Below are 22,898 nucleotides of genomic sequence, written 5' to 3' on the forward strand. Positions count from 1 at the left end.
ATATAACTGGCCACAGTCACCTTCATGCCAGCAGAGGAAGCAGGCAAACAGAGAGGAGATAAATGCAAGAAGCTTTTACTCTGCTGCTTTATAGAGCAAAGGCAAGACTTTGAGACAGTGTCTGAATTCACAAAAGCTTCTTCCCATAAGCCTGACTCCAAACATCCCTCTCACATACCAGCTCCAATAGACACGAAATCCAACGGCATACTGAGGCTTAAATGAACTGGGGCCTAAAAACTGCAAACAGTACTAGATTTTCACATTCCTAAAATAGGTTTGAGTGGTGCTTGCCCACAGCTTTATATGCCACTGCTATGGCTTTGTGAGTGGTTGTTAGTATGTTGCCATGTGGTTGCTAGATGGTTATAGAGCTGCATGATTTGGGGGGAAAAATTTTTATTGTGATTGGTGCTGGCAACCTTAGCACGCAATTATTTCTTTCAAAAATATTTAACGCAATTAACACCAGGTCTGCCACCTTACTTACAACTGCTGCATCTCTCTTTTCTTGCCAAGAATAATGAATTTGATTTTTGCTTTCATTATGATAGGACAGATCATAGAAAGCAAAGTGAGAATTTATATTGAGGCCGTTTATATAGAAAGAGAACATATTTACTACCACATCAAACTTTTCAGACACGCACTCAAACTTCGCCTAATAATGCACTCAAAATAGCCTAATAACCCAGCTGCTATGATCTCTGTTAATTAAATAACAAAAGAAAAATGAGGTAAATCAATAACTTTTGTAGCTTTATTTAATTTAGAATTTATTGTTTGATAACTTTATTCAATTTCTGCATATTTCCTACTTACTGAAGGGCACAGGTAGCTAAAAAGCTGTGTCAAATTTATAATAATGGATTTATGTGAAGAGTGTTTTAAATTCAATTAAATTAGAAGTTCTAATTTTTTGGAAAATTGCTAGCTCTCACTTAGGCCCTTTTAGTCGAGTGCGTTTTCGTTTTAAAATGGCATTTAAGATGAAAATGATCCTAGTCTACAATGGTGTTTTTACTGCATTTCAGAAACCATTTCTGTCCACACTATACAAGAGAAAACGTGCGTCACATGACCATTCATGCAGGTACATGAAATCTAGTCATGTGTATGGGTATTATTCAGACGTGCTAGGAACGATCAAATGGGGACTACTAATACATATCTACTATGGGTACTTGAAGGAGTATGATGTCTTTGTTTACACGGTTGTCAAGGATACACAGAGTGAATGTGGGCATTCTGGTCTCCATTCTGGTCTGTTTACACTGAAATCCAACCCCAGAGTTTTCAAACCAAAACAGATTCTGCAGCATTTTCAAAAGGGCCAAAACCACCAGAGCAGTGTAAATGACAGACGTAACCAGAACGAAAAAGCACTATATATTTTTCATACAAAAAACTAAAGCATATTGTCTTTTTTCTATATTAATTTGAAGATTTAATGTGAAATGTAAAAAACATTAATGTTAGGTAGGATTGCCCTGGTGATTAGATAATCACACTATGTGATTATTTTGATGATTGTGCTTGTTAGTTACTACAAATCAAAAGATCCCATCCTCTGCTATTCTGCTATGTGAATATGGCTCTTGTCCCTTTTTTTCCCCTATTTTATTGTCCAAAAGACAGAAACAAATCTAAGCATAAGAAATAGTCAAAGCAATGTTTGAATTAGGAAGCTCCACTAGCTGAATGTGATGCAAATGTTGAAACTGCCAAAAATTAACATCTCTCACTGAAAATTAATAACTTCAGGTAATTTTGTGTGTGCGCATCACTTTAAAATAACTTCTTGCCATGGTCACTTTTGAATGAGAATCTAAGTACTGTGACTTTGTTAATATTATGCTATCATGTTAGTATGGCATAAGCCCACACAGAGAGCTGTACATCGCCGTAAATCATTAGCCTACAAAAGCTAATGAGACTGATTGCACTGATTTGTCATTTAATGAAGCGGTTAAACATTTCCCAGCCTGCAGCCATTTACATATTGATTAAGTCAGTCAATAATTCATCTTGGCATGGGCCCATACATGATTGCCATATGATGGGCTTCCAAACCAATACACATACTGATGAAATGCACACAAACAACCAACAGGCAACACACCACCATGTGTGCCGGTGACGCACCTGAGTGGACCTTCAGACACAAGGCTAATCCGACAAAGGAGCACGTTGCCGTTTAGAAAAAGCACGTACGCTTGAGGAATAGATCCAGATTGGTGCTGACTTTATACCATGCAGCTCGCTCACTGAGCCAGAATGATGCAGTATATACACACAAATAGAAGCATTCAGGGTCTCACAACGGAATCAGGAGAGTCTTTCGAAAACAACATGACTGCATAGAAACGCCTTTGACTTGAAAGGCTAGCAAACGCTCTGATCAAATGCTATTGAGGCCATCAGCGCATTCAGAAGGGCTCAGCGGGCGGCAGAAATAACCACGATTTCAGATCAAGGTCCTGAGTGATCAAAAAAACATACCCTGTGAAAAGAAAAGGTAGCAGTGATAACACAGAAGTGTTTCACTGAGCTATACTTAACCTCAGTGAAGGACTGGGAAGAATTGGTCTTTGTCATGGCGGGTTCTTTTGAAAGCGAGCTCTAAAATACCCTGTAAACCTGCAAAGGCAGTAGTTTTCAGCAGCACCGTTAGGTAATTGTGTTGATGTGCCTCCGAGCAGTAAATCAAGGTCGGCCGTGATGCTTATTTTCGTAAGGCGCGGATTTCTGCCCACACACGCTGAGCTATTGTGCCGCATTTGAGAAACTCAAAGCCCTGGCAGAGGGGGGATATTTTTAGTTCTTCTACAATGTCAGGACTCTGCTGCAGTCCACATTTTCACTTGAGTGATATGTGTGTGTGTGTGTGTCTGTCTGAATCTGTAGACCAGAGTCAGAAATTAGTCAAGGCTCAGTGGAGAAAAATGCCATTCAAAAGGGACAAAAATGCCCTGGATATTTAAATATAGGGGACAAAAAAAGTCCCCAATCGAAACTGCAATTGAATAAAAAAACAACAGTGACAGCAGACATCATACTTTAAAAAAGACCAGGCAATTATTGTAATTTCTATTATTATTATTAGGGATTTAAATTAGGCACTGATATTAAATTCTCGATTATCCAGTGAAACATCAAACATCTCTCTAGTGACATATGTTGGATTCTCCAGTCATTTAGTTCCTTTAAATCCACCTGTTTCTTACAATCGAGCTTGCATTTAGATCTGCCTCAATCCAATCATCAGGTCATGAAAATAACAGTCCCTGGCCTACATTTTTTCTTCTTTTTTTCCAATAATCTGTTTTACTCTGATGCATGTTACAATACAGAAAAAACATCCACTGCTACTACTATTAAACCACAATTTTAAGCATCCACAATTGACTGATAAAGATATATATTAATACACTCAGTCGATAACCAATATGGTACCAATTATAGAACCGATATATCAAACAAAGATGTTTTTATATAGTTAGAAAAACAATATGCCCACCACTGAAATTAACCACTGAAAATCGATTCCAAGAGGCAAACATTGCCTCTTAATAAATATCTGACACTGCTGAAGACAGATACCTCTATCACACTGCCATCTAACTGATGGATAACATTACTTAGCACATTTCATGCACAAAGGCATACTATTAATCACAACAGACACTTATAATGAAGAACAAGTTGAACTACCTGGGTAAGAACACAAAGCTTAATGGTGTCTGGAAGTTTTCCAATGTATGTGAGTGTTTTTTTTTTCCTCTGCTTAGCCATGTTTGTCCTTACCCTAAGCTTGACGTGTGTGCGTCTACGAAGCCACTTCTCCCTCGGACTTGAAGGTGAGAAGGGGGCGGAGTCAGAGTTGTCCATCTCCTGGGCTTTCACATAATCACAGTGCATCACCTGTCAATCAATCACACACAGATATTAGTAACATCTAAGGGAGGTTAAAGGCGAAGTGTGTAATTTCTGTGGAATTAGAAGCAGAACACGGAATTGTAATTGTTTTCCAACAGGTGACAGATTTCCTGGCTTCCTTTTGCTCATAAACATGTTATTTGGTTGAGGAGATTCTGAACTACAAATGACTTGCAGTACAGCTAGTCTCTGCACATTATCCTTGATAAAAAATGGATAATAAAATGTTTAGTATGTGGTCTTAAATCCAATATGAATCAGCAGTATTGTTCTTTTTACTCAAGTTGTAATCATTTTCCATCCAAGCGTAAATAATAAGAAAAGCTATTTTCCCTAAGGATAAACAACACAACATTCCTTAAATGCTGCTACTGCACAGGTCTGATTGAATCAGAATTCAGGATTACATATTAACTATTAACTCTTCAAATGAAATACAAAATTTGTCTTTTTATCTCTTTCCTGCTGCAGTGTAACTTGCTACTGTGAGAAACATCTATAATCAAAAACATTCTTTATGACCTCTGGTATTTAACAAAAAATAAATAAAAAAATCACTCAGTGGATTCAGATGCAGATAAAACATATTTTTTTGCTGTAACATATGAGCTGGATAAAGAGTATAATTTTTGCTGGTCTTTCATCTTACTATTATGGCTTGAGAATCTAAATCTTTGCAAAATCATGTCAAACCTTGACTATGATAAAGGTGTTTTATTGTATGCATACTGTCAAGATGATTACTTTTCAGTTCAAATTCGTGTTAACGTCAATGCCAATGAGAACTTATCTATAGGTTTTTTAGGATATTTTATTGTTTAATATACAGCCATGTGGATGAAGTGGCTGAACCAACAAGATATCAGAGAAAAAAACATAGAAATAAATCCTAGTTTTCCATACCGAACAACCCATATTTACATCTATGAATGAGGTTCGCTTTGACAAGACTCTGCCTTTACATGTGACATTTTGAAATGTATAAGTGGTATGTAATGAATTGATCATATCATAATTTCATTTACAATGGCAGCGTTCCATTGAGCAGGCCCTGAGGAATATACAATAAACTAAGGAGAACACAGACATTTTAGACCAAATGCATAAAACATGAAACCAAAAACACAAAATTTGCAACACTTTCTGGTGTGTGACACCTAAATCAAACACTGCAGCTGGAACTCTTGTCAGCTCTATTTCTCACCTTATGCAGACAAACACAATTATGAAGGAACTGCATTCAGAAAGACAGATTGGTCTATGATTTGCCTAAATTGATTACTTCCATTCCAACTGTGCCGAGGCCCCTTCTTAAGAGTGAATTTAATAAGAGGTGCCATTTGCATTTGACACTCTAAAGTGAAGCCGGTGTACATCTGCATTCAGAACTACATTGTGATTTGATCTTCAGAAGTCTTTGAAAGTGAAGTATGTTCCACATTTATTTGTCTCTCAGCCAGAGGTATGGTTGATATGAATAAAAATAGGCATATTATAATCAGATACAGTCCTTTGGCTGAATCGAAATTTCCAGCACAAAAGACAGAGGGGACGAATTAGGAACAGTGGGCAGAGAGTAAAGGCCTCTTGTGATAGAGGACAGATAGAGGTTGTGGGAACAGGTTATCTAAAATCTTTCTGTAGTAAAAGGCAAAGCCTGCAGTCTTGTCACGTAGTACTAATTTGATTTCTCTGGCACGAGGAGAGCAATAGTCAGGGAGTCTGAAAGTTATTACATTTTTTGACCTCAATGCACAATAAAACAAAAAAATTAAAGATAAACAATGGCTCTAGCAAACTCCTATGAAGTTCAGAATGGTCCTCCACATGAAGTCTGAAAGTAGATTATCTCTTTCCCTGCAGGCTGGAAGCTCAGAACTTGGTCGTATCTGTTGCTGCCTCGAAGCTGGAGACTCAGGACTTGATATCGGATGCTCTTTTAGTGTCCTTGAAGGCCGGAGACTCAGAACAGTTGTTTCTGTTGCTGCCTTCCCTGTGACAGGCCATAGACTTCAAACGGTTGTGTCTGTTAGTGTCTCACCCTTGCAGGCCAGACTCAGAACAAGGAGCGTTTTTTGCAATGGTACCTTTATCTCTTTCCGATGAGGAGGAGATTGCAGTTTGCACATCTCCATTTCCATGCTTTGCACCATAGGTCTTCTTCTTGGTCTCTAAGAAGTATCTTTCCTTTGCCTGATGGCGTTGGACAGTTTGCTTATGTTAGTCCACCAATATCCAATCTAAATGTAGCAAACCTTTGTTCACTATTGTGGTCAGCGAGGGACCCCGCCATAAACTGTGCCCTGGACTGTGCTGTCCACTACACTTTCTCATAGCAAAATGGAAAACAATTTTGAGCTTTGCGCCAATGTTTATTAAATGGCTCGAAATGTACCTGTCTCAAAAGGAAGGCGACCACATCAGTGGATTCCCAATACGAAGCGTGGAAAAGATGTGGCAGAGCCACAGTAGGGAATGCTGTCAGTACATCCGGACAGTACAGAGCATAATCCAACCGCTTAGACCCCCACCAGTTGCTGGAAACTATCAGATAAACAAAAACAAACTGTTTGTATATGGTTTATATAAACTATTCACTATGGTTCACAATTGTATGAAATCAGTAAGACTTCTTTAAAGAATCACATTATAGAAAAATCAAATACCTGGCAACCAGATAAGTATCAGTTATAACAGAGAGGACACTGTCACCTAATTTACACACATAAACCAGGTATACAGGGTTTATAATGTGTTTCTCACTTTTAAGACCTTTTTTACATCCTTGAATAAAAGAGAAAAACATATAATAGAGCATAATGCTAAACATTATGACACACTTGCCTCTACTCTACCATTAAATATATATATCTTGTTAGAGACAGACATATCTTGTAAGAATAAAGCAGTGCCAATAAAACCGCCATGTTTTGGACTAATAACTGCCATTATGTCCTTTCTCTGCAGCTGAGATATGATCTACTTGAACAGAGTTAAATACACTGCAGCAGGCCTGTTGGCAGCACAGAGAGCCCTTAACACTGCATTGCTTGGCTAGAGAGCAAAAAGCATCTCTAATTACGAGGTTTGAGCTGCACTGAGTCTGACAAAAGATCAAAGAGCTTTGGATAAAGTTAGTATGAGAGTTGAATATTGTGCCTGGAGCTCGCCCACCCGCTGCCCACTCACTGTTGGCGACGGTGCTGCTCAACCTGCTCTCCCAGCATCCCGATATCTGGCTGTCCATGCTGGTCAAACTGGACCTGCGGACCTCGCCGCCCACCCGCCCACCTGTGCTGTGGTCTGTCTGGGGAGAAGAGGAGTGCGGAGCGCCCACCGGAAATGTGCTGCTGGGCAGGAACACGTCAGGGTAGCTGTGGATCTCATCAACTGCAGAAAAAAAAAAAACAGGTCATGGTGGTGAAAGTAGGTTATGTAGATTAGAGTTGGATCAATATCAGAATTTTGGCTTTGGTATAATAGCTGCCTCTGGTACTAACAAAAATCAATGCCTTAGATAGAACAAAAAAAAAGATGAAATGAAACTAGGTTTGTCGATAGAATCAAATCGCTTTGTGTTAATATTTCTTGACCTATTTTTGTGGTTAACACATCCCTAGCTTTTAAAAGGAAGAAAAAAATAATGGTAAAGTATTGGTTTCAGTAAACAATTTGGAAAGTATCTGGGAAATACAAACCTACTGTTACTGTCAAATGATTAATCACGATTAATCGCATCCAAAACGTTTTTGTTTACATAATATATGTATGTTTATGGTGTATATTTATTATGTACATATAAACAGACACACAATACAGTATATATTTTTAAAAAATTTTATGTATATAAATTTATATATTTATATTGTTATATTTTATATAAATATATTTAGAATATGACATAATATATATATATATATATATATATATATATATATATATATATATATATATATATATATATATATATATATATATATATATATATAATGCATGTGTTTGTATTTTGTATTATATATATATATATATATATATATATATATATATATATATATATATATATATATAAGCGTGTGAATAATATAAATTAATATGAAATACGTGTTTGCATGTGAGGAAGACAGAAACAAAGAGAACTGGATAAATTCTAGAAAACACCACACCATGACCCCAGAGGAGCCTGTTTAAATTGAATTTCTGAAAAAAAACAAAACAACAAAAACCTTCCTTTCACTCTCAATATAACTCACCACAACGTCAAACTATGTTTGTGCAATGGCCCTAAATGCTTCCTGACAGGGATCAAGTGCTCTCCTTTCCTCCCTCTTTGAGAACATAGAATGACATGCAGGCAGAAATTCTTTAGGTGTCCACCCCAGCTAATCTGTTCCTTCATATGCCTGCTGCCTCGTGCACACACGGCCTGTTATTTCTGACAGGGGTAAATTGAATCTATTTTCATTAGTCCAGCAGCCTGTGCAGAAAACATCCCATTAGGCTGGCCCACATTATGGGCTCAACCACATGCACGTGTGAGCCAGAATATATGTGTGTGTGTCACATTAGCAGCTGTGTGCCGCTGACCACTACAGGTGGTAAAGATCACCTCTCCTCTGTCATCCCAGCAATTGGCTTCTCTCATTTGCCATTGCCACGGGCTCACAAATGGCCGAGTTTCAATTATGACGACAGACACTAAAATGTGGGGGACGGAGATGGTTGGATGTCTGTATGTAACAGAGAAGAGTGTAGTAACAATCCCAAAAAATTTAGATGAGGACAGATTTTAAATCATATCAGCATTTTTTCATAAGTATGACATGGTTTAAATGCCTAGTTGCCAGATACACTTATATCCAACTTATTTTTCAATGCTAAAGTAAGCTATTTTCTGTGAATGTGCGAGGCTTCTGGTTCATTAGCCACAGAGGAGAAATAACGAGGTGAATAACAAAACACTACAAAGCAGTTTGTTCATAATTAAGATAATACATTAAAATAATATGGTGACATACACCAGTTTGCAATATCAACTGTAAGAGGGGCGACTTGTTTTTATAACTCATCTGTTTAAATGATATTAAGTCTTAAAGTACGGGCGTGACCACTTGAGTGACAGGTGGATTGCTGCTGTTACTATGGTCACTACTAGCTCCACCCACATCCTGTCTCTTTAACCATTTTTGTTTATTCTCGAGTGACGCACGATCACATGCTGCAGAGATGGTGACTACCAGCTCTGCCCACTTTGGGCTTTAAAAACGCCCCTCAGAACCCTACGGGTGACGTCATGGGCTCCTCCGTTTTAAAGTTTTAAAACTAAACTTGAAATGAACGTCCATCACTTTAGTATTTTTGCAACGATTTGCTTTCTAACACTATATAAACAAAGAAGATGCAAAAATAAAAAAAATAAAATAAAATAAAATACTATAAAAAAAGCAAATACAATATTTATTGTTATGATCAACTTAACATACATGCTGAAATGTGCCATTCATGAACTGACACATGTTGCATCACCCTCCCAAACAGAGGATGGGGTGAGCTATGACGATTGGTACAACCCTGGTAATAGGGGTCTGGAAAAGGGAAAATGGAAAGTTTGGAGAGCACCATACTGAGGCTAGATGTGAATTCTGAGCAACGGCAGCCCTATCAACGCTGGTCATCAGAAAGAGCCAATGTGATTTGACGTGATCTGAGAGCTTGGCTAAGGCATGTTCAGAATCTGCTTATGCCTGCTCCAACTGTAGCCACAAACCCGCAAAATGCTCCAGAGAGCCTATCTGGGTACAGTCCTGCAGAGTTAACCCTCACAGTCTCTCAGCTTGACCTTTTCCAAGGAGTTTTTGCCGGGTACAGGTTGCTGCTTAATTTCTCATGTCACTAAAGGCCCCGGAGACAGCTGCAGAATACAAATTCACAGGAGCTCTCTCTCTTCAGAAAGCATGGACTGGAATCAGACAGCACCATTACACTAAACCCGGATGAACACAGAAAAGACGACTGCTCTTTATGCAGACATGAGGAACAGGCAGGGAGACTGATCACACTTTCGATACAGAGTTCATTAGTGTTACCAAAGCCATCTATTTACGTGAGCAATGGGCTTTTTACAACAATCCCACTCATTCTTACCAAGACCAAGCATGCATATAAACGGCAGCTAACATATTCTGGTGTGATCACAACACTGACAAACACATTTGCGTGAGAGATTAGTTTGACAAATGAACAAACACTTGACTTGTGTACAGCTAGAAAGCACAGATGCGATGATAATACATCAACGAGGATAACTGAAAACATACAATTAAATAGCCACTTCCTGAGTTCATGAGTCGCCCATTCAATTATACTTGAAAAGTGAGACATGAGAAACAGAGAGAAAGTGATAGCCATAAGAGATAAAGGAAAAGAGGGAAATGGGGACAGGAAGAGTGACACTGTTTCAGAATGTAACCAAAATGCAACAAATTAAATGCTATTTAAACTTATGGGTAAATTTTGTTCCCATCAATGTAATGTGGTCAAATCTTTAGTGTGCACGTTAGGGTCAGTGGAAATAAGGTTCCGTTAGTTAACTAACATGAATGACCAATGAACAATACATTTATTACAGTATTTATTAATCTTAATGCTAATGATAATACAGTTGTTAGTTTATGTTCATACAGAGCACATTAACTGCTAACAAGCACAACTATTGATTTTAATAATGAATTAGTAAATGTTGCACTTAACATTTACCAAGATTAATAAATGAATTAATAAACTATATTTCATTCTTAGGTGATAACTATGGTGGTTAACTAATGAACTATATTGTAAAGTGTTACCATTATTAATATAAATTCTGTCCACTTTGTTACTTTCACTGAAAGTGTGGTTATTTTATAGCTTGTGTGTTTTTATTTTTATTTAGTATCATTTAAATTGTGTTAAATTAAAAATCTTACAAAATTACTTAATATTATTTAATAGAATAATACATAATCATTACCAAGCATTTTCGGTTTCAGTTGGCCAATTGCATTCCTAGAATTTTGGATAAAAAAGTATGTTTTTATAAAATTATTTTCTTTTACTGTATGGTCCAAAGTTTAAGACATTGTAGCCTAAATGTTTATGTGTAGTTAATTTTATGTTTAATCAAATAAAATACACAGCTACAGCTACAATTTGTAAAAAACTATTTGATACTTTTTAATTTAACAAAAATATCTGTTTAAATAATCTTTTGTGTTTAAATAAAATTTTGTTACAATAAATGCAATGTGGTCAGATCTTTAGAGTGCATGTTAAGAGTCAGTAAGAATAAATTGATGAAGTGACAAATAAAATCTTTTACACTGTTACCAAAAAAAAACAAAAAAACAAAACAAAACACTTTTTCTGCTTTTTCTATCCAGTCTATGAATCTGAAACCTATAATAATAAATAAATCTATAAAATAAAAATGCATCACAGTTTCCACAAAAACAAATTCATTTTAATAAAAAATATTAAGCAGTACAACCGCTTTTAAAATTGCTAACGATAATAAAAAAGTTCAGCATCAGCATATTAGAATGATTTCTGAAGGATCGTGTGACACTGGAGACTGGAGTAATGGCTGCTAAAAAAGTAGCTTTTGCCATCACAGTAAAAAATAAATAAAGAAATGACACTTTAAATACACAAATCTATACAGTAACTAAATAATTAGCTATACACTAAAGAGCATATTCAATTCTCATGTATTGTACAGTCAGAGCAAGATTAACCTTATATATGTACTGCATGTGCACACTTAAGGAGCAAGTTTTAGTCAGGAGCCAATATTAGAGGTTAGGGACATATAGCGGGAAAGCACAGTGCTAAAAAAAGGAAACTCACTGGAACACAAAAAGCAAGATCAATTGAGCAAAAGGTCTTGCTCAGAATGCTGGCATAGCATGACTTAAAAAACGACGGGGCAACTCTGAGAAGATTGAAGACTAAGGCACAGCAGTATACAGCATTTACTACTACGCTGTAGAATAACACGAGGGACCTTTGAGATGAGGACGAGGTGGTATATGAGCTCTGGGCATGAGGGGTTTAAGGCAATGCGGAGAGATGAGAGGAATACAGAGTTCAGTGGAAAGAATCAGGCTGTTCTTCAGCGTAATTAGAAAAGGAGCTCCGTGATGTTGCTTCACATATGGCTTTAGGATCCCCAGTTTCCAGCTACTTGAAATGACTCCCGATTTTCAGTCGGCCGCCAAATGAAATGAATCAATCCAAATACACAGGAACAGCATAAACACGAAAACAGATGGATATCAGATACATTTCTCACATTAAAGGCCCGCTGAGTAAATCTGTAATGATTCATAATGAAAGAACCCTACACATGGGAGGCTGCTCCAGAGATACTCCATTAGGATGGCAATTATTAAGTACTGCATTAAAACAGAGCATGTGTGTGCGGTGTGTGTGCACATGCATTAAATTAGACACATCCACGCCTCAGTATCTAACAAATATTGTGACATTCTTCGCCTATGATCAGCAGAGTGAGACTTGATATAATTAAAAGTCAGTGTCACATTTCCTGTGAGACACAGACTGCTTCCTCTCAATGGCTGATGCCTCTCTCGTTTGCTTAGTGTTGATGAAGGTTGTAAGCCCTCCTTTTTCAGGAAGGTAACACAGTTAATACTGCATGTATTTGCTTTCCTTGCACATCATATTTAGAGAGGGGGTTTTATGTTTCTTGAGATTATTATCCTTAAGCATTTTCAAATTTGTTTACTATTCATTGTTTCAGTTTGTTTTTGAATACATTTTCATCTTTTAATCTTCAGAAAAGTCAGTTGAAATGACATTGAAAAATATTGTGTGTGTGTGTGTGTGTGTGTGTGCGTATTACATGCAAAGCAGAAAACATGGCAACTAACTGAAATAAAAAAAGACAAAAAATTTAACTAAAACGAACATTTAAAATCTAAATATTAATAAATACTATAGTATATTGTAAAAAATAACAACATTAGTTTGGCCAGATTCATTTTTTCCCTAGGTTTCTAAGGGATACATCATTAGTTCAATATTATTTGTCCTAGTTCTAAGCCTTGCCTAGAATATAGAACGAGCCTAAAATGGATGACATGTAAGTTAAATATGTCTGCAAAGCAGGATAAAATATGCTCTAAATAAATCAGGACCTCATTATAGAGCGAAACACCAGCCTGCAGAACTTGGTGAAACTCCAGGGAATCTGGCACTGAGTAAAAGACTGTAAGGGGGTTGAAAGAGGGCACAGTATTGCTCAGGTTAGCATTTGCCTGTCTGGAAAAGAAGGGAGGAAATTGCAGAAAACTCCAGTGTGGTTTCTTTCCCAGAAAACCTTGTAAACACCCAAACCAGAATAATTCCTCAAAATAGCACACAGAGACAATTTGGCAACCCAAGATAAGCACATTACTGTGACAAAGCAATTATGAAACATAATAAAAGGAACAAATGAGTGAATATTGCACTTTATTTGTGCATGTGGTTTAGGGGCGTGCAGTATAATTGATTCTCTACAGGATATCTCACTTACCAATAAGGTTGGAACGACCATCTCCCAGAGGATAACGCTGGTAGCGGGGCACAGGGAACGGAGGCAGTTTGTGGAATTGGGAATGCAGCAATGGCTCGAGTCTAGAGGCCGACGGATCAGAAGGGTAAAACAGGTTGAAGATCTGTGAACATGCAGGCCGGAGCTGAGACACTGCAGGATAAGCACAAAAGAAAAAGATGACTAAATTAATTGCAAATATGGCTGAGGAGGAAGAAAACATAACAGGAATTTATTCAGAGGACAATGTGTCCTGAACATTAATTGGAGAATTTCCACACCAACCCTGGACAGCTGGAAGCACAGTGCGTCTCATTGCAAGCACCAATCCAAGAGGACAACCCAGCAGAAAACAATCCGACACCTCAAAGTCAAAGCGACCTGGATTCAATACTAAACTGGTGCTGGTGCTCGCTCTCAGGTCTGTTCCGTCCTGTATCAGACTGAATACACACACAAAAAAAAAGACCTTTACTTATAAAGTTACAGCATGCAACGTAGGTTGCTGCCTTTGGCATTTTCTGAGTTATTTAAAGCAACAGTCCACGCAATTATTTTCTTTACATTTTCCCTCAGGTCATTCAAGACATGCATGTGTTTCTTAATCAGAATAATTTGTATAAATTAGCATTACAGCAATTGCTCACCAACTGATCCTCTGCAGTGAATGGGTGCCGCCTGATAAAAACATCACAATAATCCTAAAGTAATTATACTTAAATATAATTATAACACATGAATCAATTTATGTCTTATGAAGCAAAAAGCAGTTCAGTTTCAGTTGCTTCTGGTCAAAACAAATGTCCTCTATTCATAATCTTCAAACACAAGCTCATCATGGATGGCTTGAGAATAAATACACTTTTAACAAATTTTCATTTTTGGTGAGCTATTCCTCACAGAATACCCAGAATAAAAAGCAGGATATACAGTTGTCCTCACGGATATAAAAAAATGTGCATACCCTGATATGAAATCCTATTCAGCCTCAACGGATTACAACAAGAATCTTTCTGTTGGACTGTCAAAAACTCTTTTCGCAGCGTTTCAAATCTCCAGCCTGTTTTCGCACATTGTTTGTCTTTATTATCATCATGCTAGGAGTGATGACAAAAAAGCTCTTAAAGACTCTGACTGGCTATCTCACCTCAAACTGAGTGTGAAAAGGATGGGGTGTACAGGACCCCGGGGACAGATGATTGGGAGTGAAATGTAGTAGAGCTGAGGGGTATGGATGAGCTAAGTGATAAGTCTCCCTCAGGTCCAGCGCTATCAGTCCTGGGTGAGAAACAGTGCTTTTGTCCAGTACTCCTCGAAGCTGCCCTTTAGTGACTGCACAAAGGCGCAAGATATAAAAACCTATGACAAGATAACTTGCAATGTAAGGCCTGGTAATGAAAAGGTCGCTAGATCAATCATTAATAGAAAAACCATTATCACGGTGCTCTTAAACCAGCATAAAAAAGAAACTTGCATGCTGTACTTGCATGCAATAAAAGTTTATTTATTTATTGTTATTGGTTTTTTTGTGGATGTTTTTTTGCATATCAATATGTATGCATTACCTTCTAAATATAAATTTAAATATAGAAAAAGGGGCTGATGAATTAATATATATATATATATATATATATATATATATATATATATATATATATATATATATAATATGTTGAAAATGTTACTACATTAAAATGAATATTACAAAAACCTATTACAGTATATTACACTGTAAATTACAGTATAATATCATATATAATATATAACATTTAACTTATATTAACATGTGTAAAATGTTTCGCTTACATTTAATATACAGAATGATAAATAAATGAAAATAAGAGATAGATGGAATGCTACTGTTGTATGCAGGAATATTCAGGAACTCTTTTAATAAAAGAGCTTTGCTGGAGACTTACGACAACAATAGTGCAACAATCTCTCTTGCCACGTCAATACCCTAAACAGGATCATTTAGAAGATAAACAGTCGGATATTTGGTCCTTTGCTGCTGTGGCACTGAGCAACTTCTGCCTCAATATCTCATACAGTATTCGCACACTGACTGCAGCTGTGACTATTAATAGCACTGCAGGCAGACGCAACATGCCATCAAGCAGCCAATATTGATAAACAGGATTGAAGAAAAAATGTGACACTTTTATGGACGGCCTGTCCAGAATGACACATCTGGGTAATCTTGTTCTAAATTTCTTATTACGTAAAAAAAGCACAGATAATCCTAAGAATGCTTGTCTGCACCAAAAACTATTTAAAACATGCTTAGAATTTACTAACACTAATTACGCAACCAATGCAATTTTTCCATGCCATTGTTCCAAAAAAAAAAGACCACACTAATGATAATATGTCAGTACACTCAAAAAACAAGTGCAACATTGACACTCTTCAGAGATTGTTTCTGCATGGAGATAATATTGTAATAGAAACATGTTGAAATTCTGGTGTGTGTTCTTTCAAGCATGAAGTACCTGCTGAGGAACGGGTGGTGCTGGCTGCCAGAGGAGTCTCCATCATACGAGTCGCTCTGTTTGCGGCTGAGTGGAGTTTTCCTGTTGCGGGTCTCACTGGGGGCAGATAAGTCGATGTTGCTCCTGCTAAGACGTTTGCTGGAGCTCAGACTCGGACTGACATCAGGGTTATCCTGAGTGTGTGGAAAATGTCAGACACAGCCAGTTGAGCAGAGTCATCATTTATATAAATGTGCAAATAATATAAATGACCATTAAAGTCAAGTGTATGAGTGATGTGACAGCCGTTCTGTGCTCGCTGAAGATCACAGCAGTGTGATAGGAAAACCCAAAGGAATCTGCTCAGAAGTTGCTTCATAGCTCCGATGACTAAAATGAGCTCTCAGTGATGCTTCTTTATCAATTTTGTCTCAGAGGGTTCAAAAGATAAAAATAAACACAATTGAGACAATTATCGAGTCACAGTACAGAGCTATGAAATTAATGTGGATAGAATAGCTCAGACTTTCTCACCATGAATTTTGATGAGACATTTTCATATTGAGATATTAAATATTCAGACTTTGATATCTAGGCATATCTCAGCAGAGTTTGCAACATTGTTGAGATTTCATCTACAACTTTAAAGATGTGATACTACTAGAAGAAAAATCAGACAAGCAAACAGTTCTCCAATTAGATCTCATCACAGTCTATGTAAAAAAAAAACTGAGATATTAAATACATCCAATTTTTCAGGGATGCAAAGTATGTCAAGTATGTCATCTGTTAGCCAAGATTACAGATGGACTGATTTATCATTATCAGTCAGTATTGGGCATTTCATTGTGCATGCACTATCTATCCACCTTTTAAACCTTTTTTTTCTCAACACTTTACAATAACCTCCTATTTAGAGTATTGTTACACTAAACAATAGAACTGGTACAGTATAATTTTGGCAATGTCAATTAATGAAAATTAGCTGTTCATTGTTAGTTCAGATCCATTAAATCATACTAACAGGCACAACATTTAACTTTAAATATGTATTAGTATATTTATTGCTTTAGAAGTATTTTGGTTGGTACACTGTACCTACCAAAGAAAGTTCTGTTAATACCTAGTAACTGCATGAGGTAAGGTTAGGTTTAAGTTTAGTACCTAGTTATTACCTAGTTATTGTAAATATTGCAATAAGAACATAGTACTTACATGAGCAACGGGACTGTAAAAAGTGCTACCAGTATTTTTAGCTCATATTAAAGTAGTAACTAATGTTAACAAATGGAATCTTATTAAGTGGTACTTTTATCCCCATCATTACAAGCATAACTAATGTAATAACACTGTTAAATGTAATACATATTCCTATCTAGGTGTTTTTCTTATTATTTGATTCTCTCTAAAGACAAAAGAAGCAAAAAATGAAAGGTAAGGGTGTTTTCAAAGCACGCAAGCGAGTGATTCAGTGTTTGTTTACATACCTTTAAGCTCTCTGTGCTGTTATGTCGGCTGCTGTGGATGGGACTGCTGTGTCGCAGGCTGTTGCTGAAACATAAAGCGTCGAAACACAGCACACCTCCTACACAGTCACCCAACAAACACACCTGTACAAAACACACACAAACAAACAAATTCAGACAGAATTTTTCCACGCAATCAACACTGTAAGGCAAATCCCAGGATTGCATAATGACAGCTCAATCTACAGGGCAGCCTAACAGTCAATAACACATTTAATTAATCGTACAGAAACAACACAGCTGCAACTCTGTGCTTTCCTGTTTGCTGTTGATGAGCACCTCTATGGTGAGCTCAAATAATGTATGGATGTTCCACAAACAAACAAATCCACAGGGCTAATTATCTGTGTCAGCAACTGACACATTTGTGCATGCTGTAAATAAACCACAAAGCTACGGTATAAGCACCTCAAATTTTCCCCCAATCCAGAAGGCTAATATGTTATTCAGGCACCATTTCAGTGGTCCGGCTCCCTAGACAGTCAACACTTGACACATAGCTCATAAACTGCGGTCACCACTTCTGAAAATCATTGTGCCTTCTAAATTGACAGGAGTGTGTTATTGGATTAATCATCTGAGATTATGGAGTAAGATGAGTGCAAAGACTCCCTCCTTTTCGTCTGTTTTGAATGACTCATCACTGATGAGTCATTTTCCCTGCCAGAGACCCACACACTCTTCCCACTGCTGCTCTGAACAGTTTGCCTTCCTAATACTAATCTGGGACCGTCCTCATCTGCCTGTGTGGTCGAATCTCATTTGTTAAGAAAAAAAATGTCAAAAATGGCTTCAGGACTGAGACTAAACTTGCTGCCACATTTACCATTGCAGTCCTGCCTTATTAAAAAAAATGGGATTTTTGAAAAATTGGAAAAAGTGAAAAAGTATTATAAGCCTTATAAACCAACCATCTACAAGGTTGCTCATCCAAAAGACAACACCGTAAGCTTTAAGCATAAACCAAAATTTTATACACCTACATCTTAAAGATTATTTGGTGCTCCTGAACTCACCTGCCCTGTGAAGCCCTGTCCCTCTGGAGACTGCAGAAAGCTGTGGTACACCTGGTTGGCCCGAGCGATCACGGTCGCAACGGCATCTTGGTAGTGTGGAGCAGCTATGGCAAGAAGCGGTAAAGCGGCCAGAGGTAGATGGTCTACGCTGCTGGACACGCAACTCTCGTCATAGCTGTAAGGGTTCAGACTGTGAAAGTGAAGAACATCTTAGTATCCAAACTAGTTACCCATTGGCAAAAGAAACAGACACAAGACAAAATTTTTGTTTTGCTACCTCCTGAAATTTAAGATTAAATTCACTGTACACTACAACACATTTTTTTAAAAACTCTGCAGTATTTACTAATGCCACTCGTTCATGTTAAAATGATTGAAGGAAAAAATTACCAGTTTAAACCTGCTAGTGACCATATTCGACCAACTAGAATAGCGAGTCAAACTCAAACCACCTAATGACAAGCTCAGACCAGCAGATCACCAGTTTTGACTGGCTATTAACCAGCTTGAACTAGCTGACAACCATCTTTGACTAACTAGAATGGCCAGAAAAGCTCATACTAATAACAACTAGCTTGGAGCAGCTAATGACCACTATACGCCAACTAATTACCATTTTAAACCAGCCAGAAACCAATTACCATTTTTTCCGATCGCTGCAAAAAGATTTAGCAGCAATGATTTAAATGCATGACTCAGGTCAGAGATGATGCAACATGAGAAGAAGAATTGTGGAGAAGCGAGAAGCCTGAGGTGCTTTATCACGCTGAACTGCATGCGTCTGCATGAGTCTACGGAATTAAATAAAGAGAAAAGTGAAAAAAGACTGCCTTGCCCCAACATTGTCACCTTGAACAGCTGTGCTAACCTCAGAGCCATCGATCAAGCACAACGATTAGCGACCTGAAGGCTCTGACAGAGAGATAGCAGTGCGCAGAGAGGGAGTACTAATGATTGAGGGGGTACAGGCTTTTTTACAGCCCAGGCCAGGACTGGGGCAAGAGCTTTACCTCTTTGAGCAGATCACACCACCCAGTGGTCTAGTTGTGCAAAATTCTAAATTTGATAATAGGTTCTCTTCCAACTAATGAGAAGGAATTTGAGGTAGGGCAGCCTGGGAAATGAAGAGTCTCTCTCTCTCTCTCTCTCTCTCTCTCTCTCTCTTTCTCTCTCTCTCTCTCTCTCTCTCTCTCTCTCTCCAGTACCCTCCACTAATATTGGCACACTTGGTAAATCTGAGCAAAGTGGTTGTGAAAATAAATATGCATTGTTTATCATTTTGATCTTTCATTCAAACCATTCACAAAATTTGAATATATCATTGAAGTAAAACAATTGAAATGGAAAATCTCACTGTGAAATAATTGCTTTCTCGAGTTCATATTGGCACCCAATTATTGCAACGTCCTTTTCGCTTAATAAAAGTTCTCAGTTTTCTCCTGTAATACTTGAAGAGTTTGGAGAACACCTGATAAGAGTTCAGAGACCATTCTTTCATCCAGAATTTCTCCAGATTATTCAGAATATCAGCTCCATGTTGGTGTTTCTCCTCTTTAGTTCACCTCACTAATTTTCTACAGGGTTCAGGTTAGAGAGCCATGGCAAAAGCTTATTCTTGTGGTCAGTGTGTTGATTTAATTGTTTGTTTTGGATTGCTGTCCCAATGTAAGATCCATGGCCCATTATAATATTTTTAACTTTCAGTTACTTTTTATCTGTTGGTATTTGATAGAATCCATGATGCCATGTGTCTAAACAAGATGTCCAGGACCTCCAGCAGAAATATAGCCCCATAACATAAAAATATACATCATTGTACACATGGGGTACTTTTATCCCTCTGTTCACCAAACCCATCTTGAGTGTTTGCTGCTAAAAAAAACTGCTAAAACTTCTATACTCAAACTTCATCTGAGTATAGAAGCCAGGACAATTTGAAGTTCCAGCCATGTCTGATTACTGAAAATGCTAGAGTTTGTTTTTAGGTTAAACTAGAAGATTTTTTTTCTTGAAACTCTCCCAAACAAACCTCTTTATGTTCAAATTTGAACTGCAATTCCACATCCCATTTGCTGTCTTAATACAAAATCAATGTGAATTCAAGTTTTGATTTGAAATTTACCATGCATTCTCAATTCAAGGCTGAATGGGGCCAAACTCTGGCAACAAGATGGCAGTGATGTGCAGAGCAAAGATATGAAACTTCCCAGGTGTGCAGCTGTGATAGGCTGCTGCTTGGCGAAATGTGGTACAGGCTACTGGTGATAAATGACTGTTGAAGGTGAAGCCTCGAAGTTGAAATTAACAAGTCCCAATTGGATCTGTCTGCTGGAGACCTGAAAAAGTAGTCAAGCTCCTTTTATCATCCTTTTGACTGGGGGAACTATGTAGCTCTAGGAGGGCTGCGAAGCAAGTCACAGAGAAGTCTCTTCTCTGATTATAATGACAACCCATAAGCTCATTGTAATCAGTCTTCAGTGACATTGCCTGTGTAACACAAAAGCAGGTCCCATTTACATCTTACTCAGGGAAAGGCAAAGGCTGCTTTTTCCCCCTTCTCGTTAATAATCTACTGCTGCTTTTCTCCTCTAAATCATGCATACATTTCCTCCAAACTGCATTCTGGCCGCTGATCTTTACCCTGACTCCTCACAAGGCTAGGCTAATGCGCTATGACCCAGTGTGAACAATAGTTCCTGTCATGTTTACATGAACTCTCCTGGCTGGAGAAGGACATAGCCATTACAGTAACAAGCCTGCAGACCAGGGGCCAGCCCTATTAGACAGGCTTCACAGCAGGAGAGGGTTCAAAGAGCACCTCCAAACCTCTCAGTATGGCCACTCACCAGATTCATTATTTATTTACACATTCTGTAATTAATGTTTGGCCCATGCTACCAGCTGGCATTGTTGCCGGGGTGATGTTTTACCTCACTAATTTGAATATGGCAGGCTGGGTAATGTAATGTAACAACCTGTAATTCTTTTTTTTTTAAAGAGTAATGACATCTTTTCTGAAACTTTTCAGTTCTCATAGTCCTTAGGTTTAATTAGAGATGGCTGTCTATCATAAAATTCAATGGCTATAGTATATAAAAAAACAATAACAAACTGTAATTATTAATTAAGTTACAAAACAAAACATGTACTGAATAAATGTTTACCAGAAAGGAACCATTAGGTCTGGGTAAGGCTTACATCAAAAGCAGTATTCTTAAAATATTTTCTGTGTTGGGTGGTTGCTATGCAATTTTCTGATCAGATTTAACATGCCAACATTGTTGCTAGGCTGTTCTAGGTGGATGTTAGCATTGATTTAGTGTTCTGTGTGGTCTCTAGGTGGTTACTTCAGTAAGAAGTGGCCATTAAGTCTAGGTAAGTCTGCGCCTTTCTTTGGTAGGTGAAAATTTAAAGTCAGATTGCTTGGAAAAGTAATAGCACACCTCTTCTCAACAAGCAGCATGATTTGAGGTGTTATTCATGTCCGTAGAAGAAACGGCATCTTAAGAACCGTTGTCTATCAAAAAATGTCTTTATCTTTGAACTGCCTACATTCTTTACCTGAGGGGAGTAGAAAAGAAATCTCACCAGGAAAAAAAGCTTGTGAGGAAGCTGCAAGGAAATTCAGACAGAAAAAGAGTGAGCACTGAACTTTCTTGTTTGCCATAAAATTTTGATCAGATGTTCATCTAGTTTCCCTCCCTTAAGCTGTGAATACTAAGCTCTTGTACAAGAACATTTTAGCTTAGTACTACCAACAAGCAAAGACCTGTAGTAATGCAAAAAGTGAAAGCATGTAGCAGGATAAAGGTACATTGATGATATCAGATAATAAAAATTGGATAGTTTGAAATTTGTTATGGTTCTAAATGACCATGTTGATAAAAAAAGCAGTGTTAAAAATATACCACGGTGTTACCATTTTACATGTCCAAAAATAATCTGGTACTTTTTTCTTAGTGAGATTTCCAAAATGTTAGTTATGCAAATGAAATGGTTTAAAGGTATAATGATAAACGTTTCTTAAGCACTAAATAAGAATATTAAAATGATTTCTAAATGATCATTTGATACTGAAGCCTGTAATGGCTGCTGAAAATTGTCATCACAGAATTAAATATATTTAAAGGTTAATCTCCCATATAACATCAGTCAGGAGACATACGTAATTCTTTCTTACGAATATCAAGTTCAAATAAATAACACAAGAATTTATCCATCAATCTAATGTCATATTAATCCTACCACCCTCATTAATGATGTTAGTATGACTCACACTGCCAGAAGTGACCCCTGCTCAAAGACAAAACCTTCCCAGCCTACTCAAAACAAACGAGGACCCCTGTACTCCCTG

The 22,898-nt window shown here is 37.4% G+C and overlaps 1 protein-coding gene across 2 annotated transcripts in view; it reads right to left on the minus strand.

The window, feature by feature from the left end:
* Positions 1 to 22,898, minus strand: part of pitpnm3 (PITPNM family member 3) — a 67,104-nt gene that overhangs the window by 8,020 nt on the left and 36,186 nt on the right. For both annotated transcript variants that reach the window (XM_043259512.1, XM_043259511.1), the window contains 8 exons: positions 18,545 to 18,734; positions 17,490 to 17,612; positions 16,024 to 16,196; positions 13,817 to 13,974; positions 13,514 to 13,684; positions 7,129 to 7,329; positions 6,335 to 6,483; positions 3,808 to 3,924 (listed from right to left, as the gene is read on the minus strand). In XM_043259512.1, the coding sequence (XP_043115447.1) occupies positions 3,808 to 3,924; positions 6,335 to 6,483; positions 7,129 to 7,329; positions 13,514 to 13,684; positions 13,817 to 13,974; positions 16,024 to 16,196; positions 17,490 to 17,612; positions 18,545 to 18,734 (1,282 nt within the window). The remainder of the gene's footprint in view (positions 1 to 3,807; positions 3,925 to 6,334; positions 6,484 to 7,128; positions 7,330 to 13,513; positions 13,685 to 13,816; positions 13,975 to 16,023; positions 16,197 to 17,489; positions 17,613 to 18,544; positions 18,735 to 22,898) is intronic.

The sequence above is a fragment of the Puntigrus tetrazona genome, chromosome 15 (genome assembly GCF_018831695.1).
Source record: "Puntigrus tetrazona isolate hp1 chromosome 15, ASM1883169v1, whole genome shotgun sequence".
NCBI classification, from domain to species: Eukaryota; Metazoa; Chordata; class Actinopteri; order Cypriniformes; family Cyprinidae; genus Puntigrus; species Puntigrus tetrazona.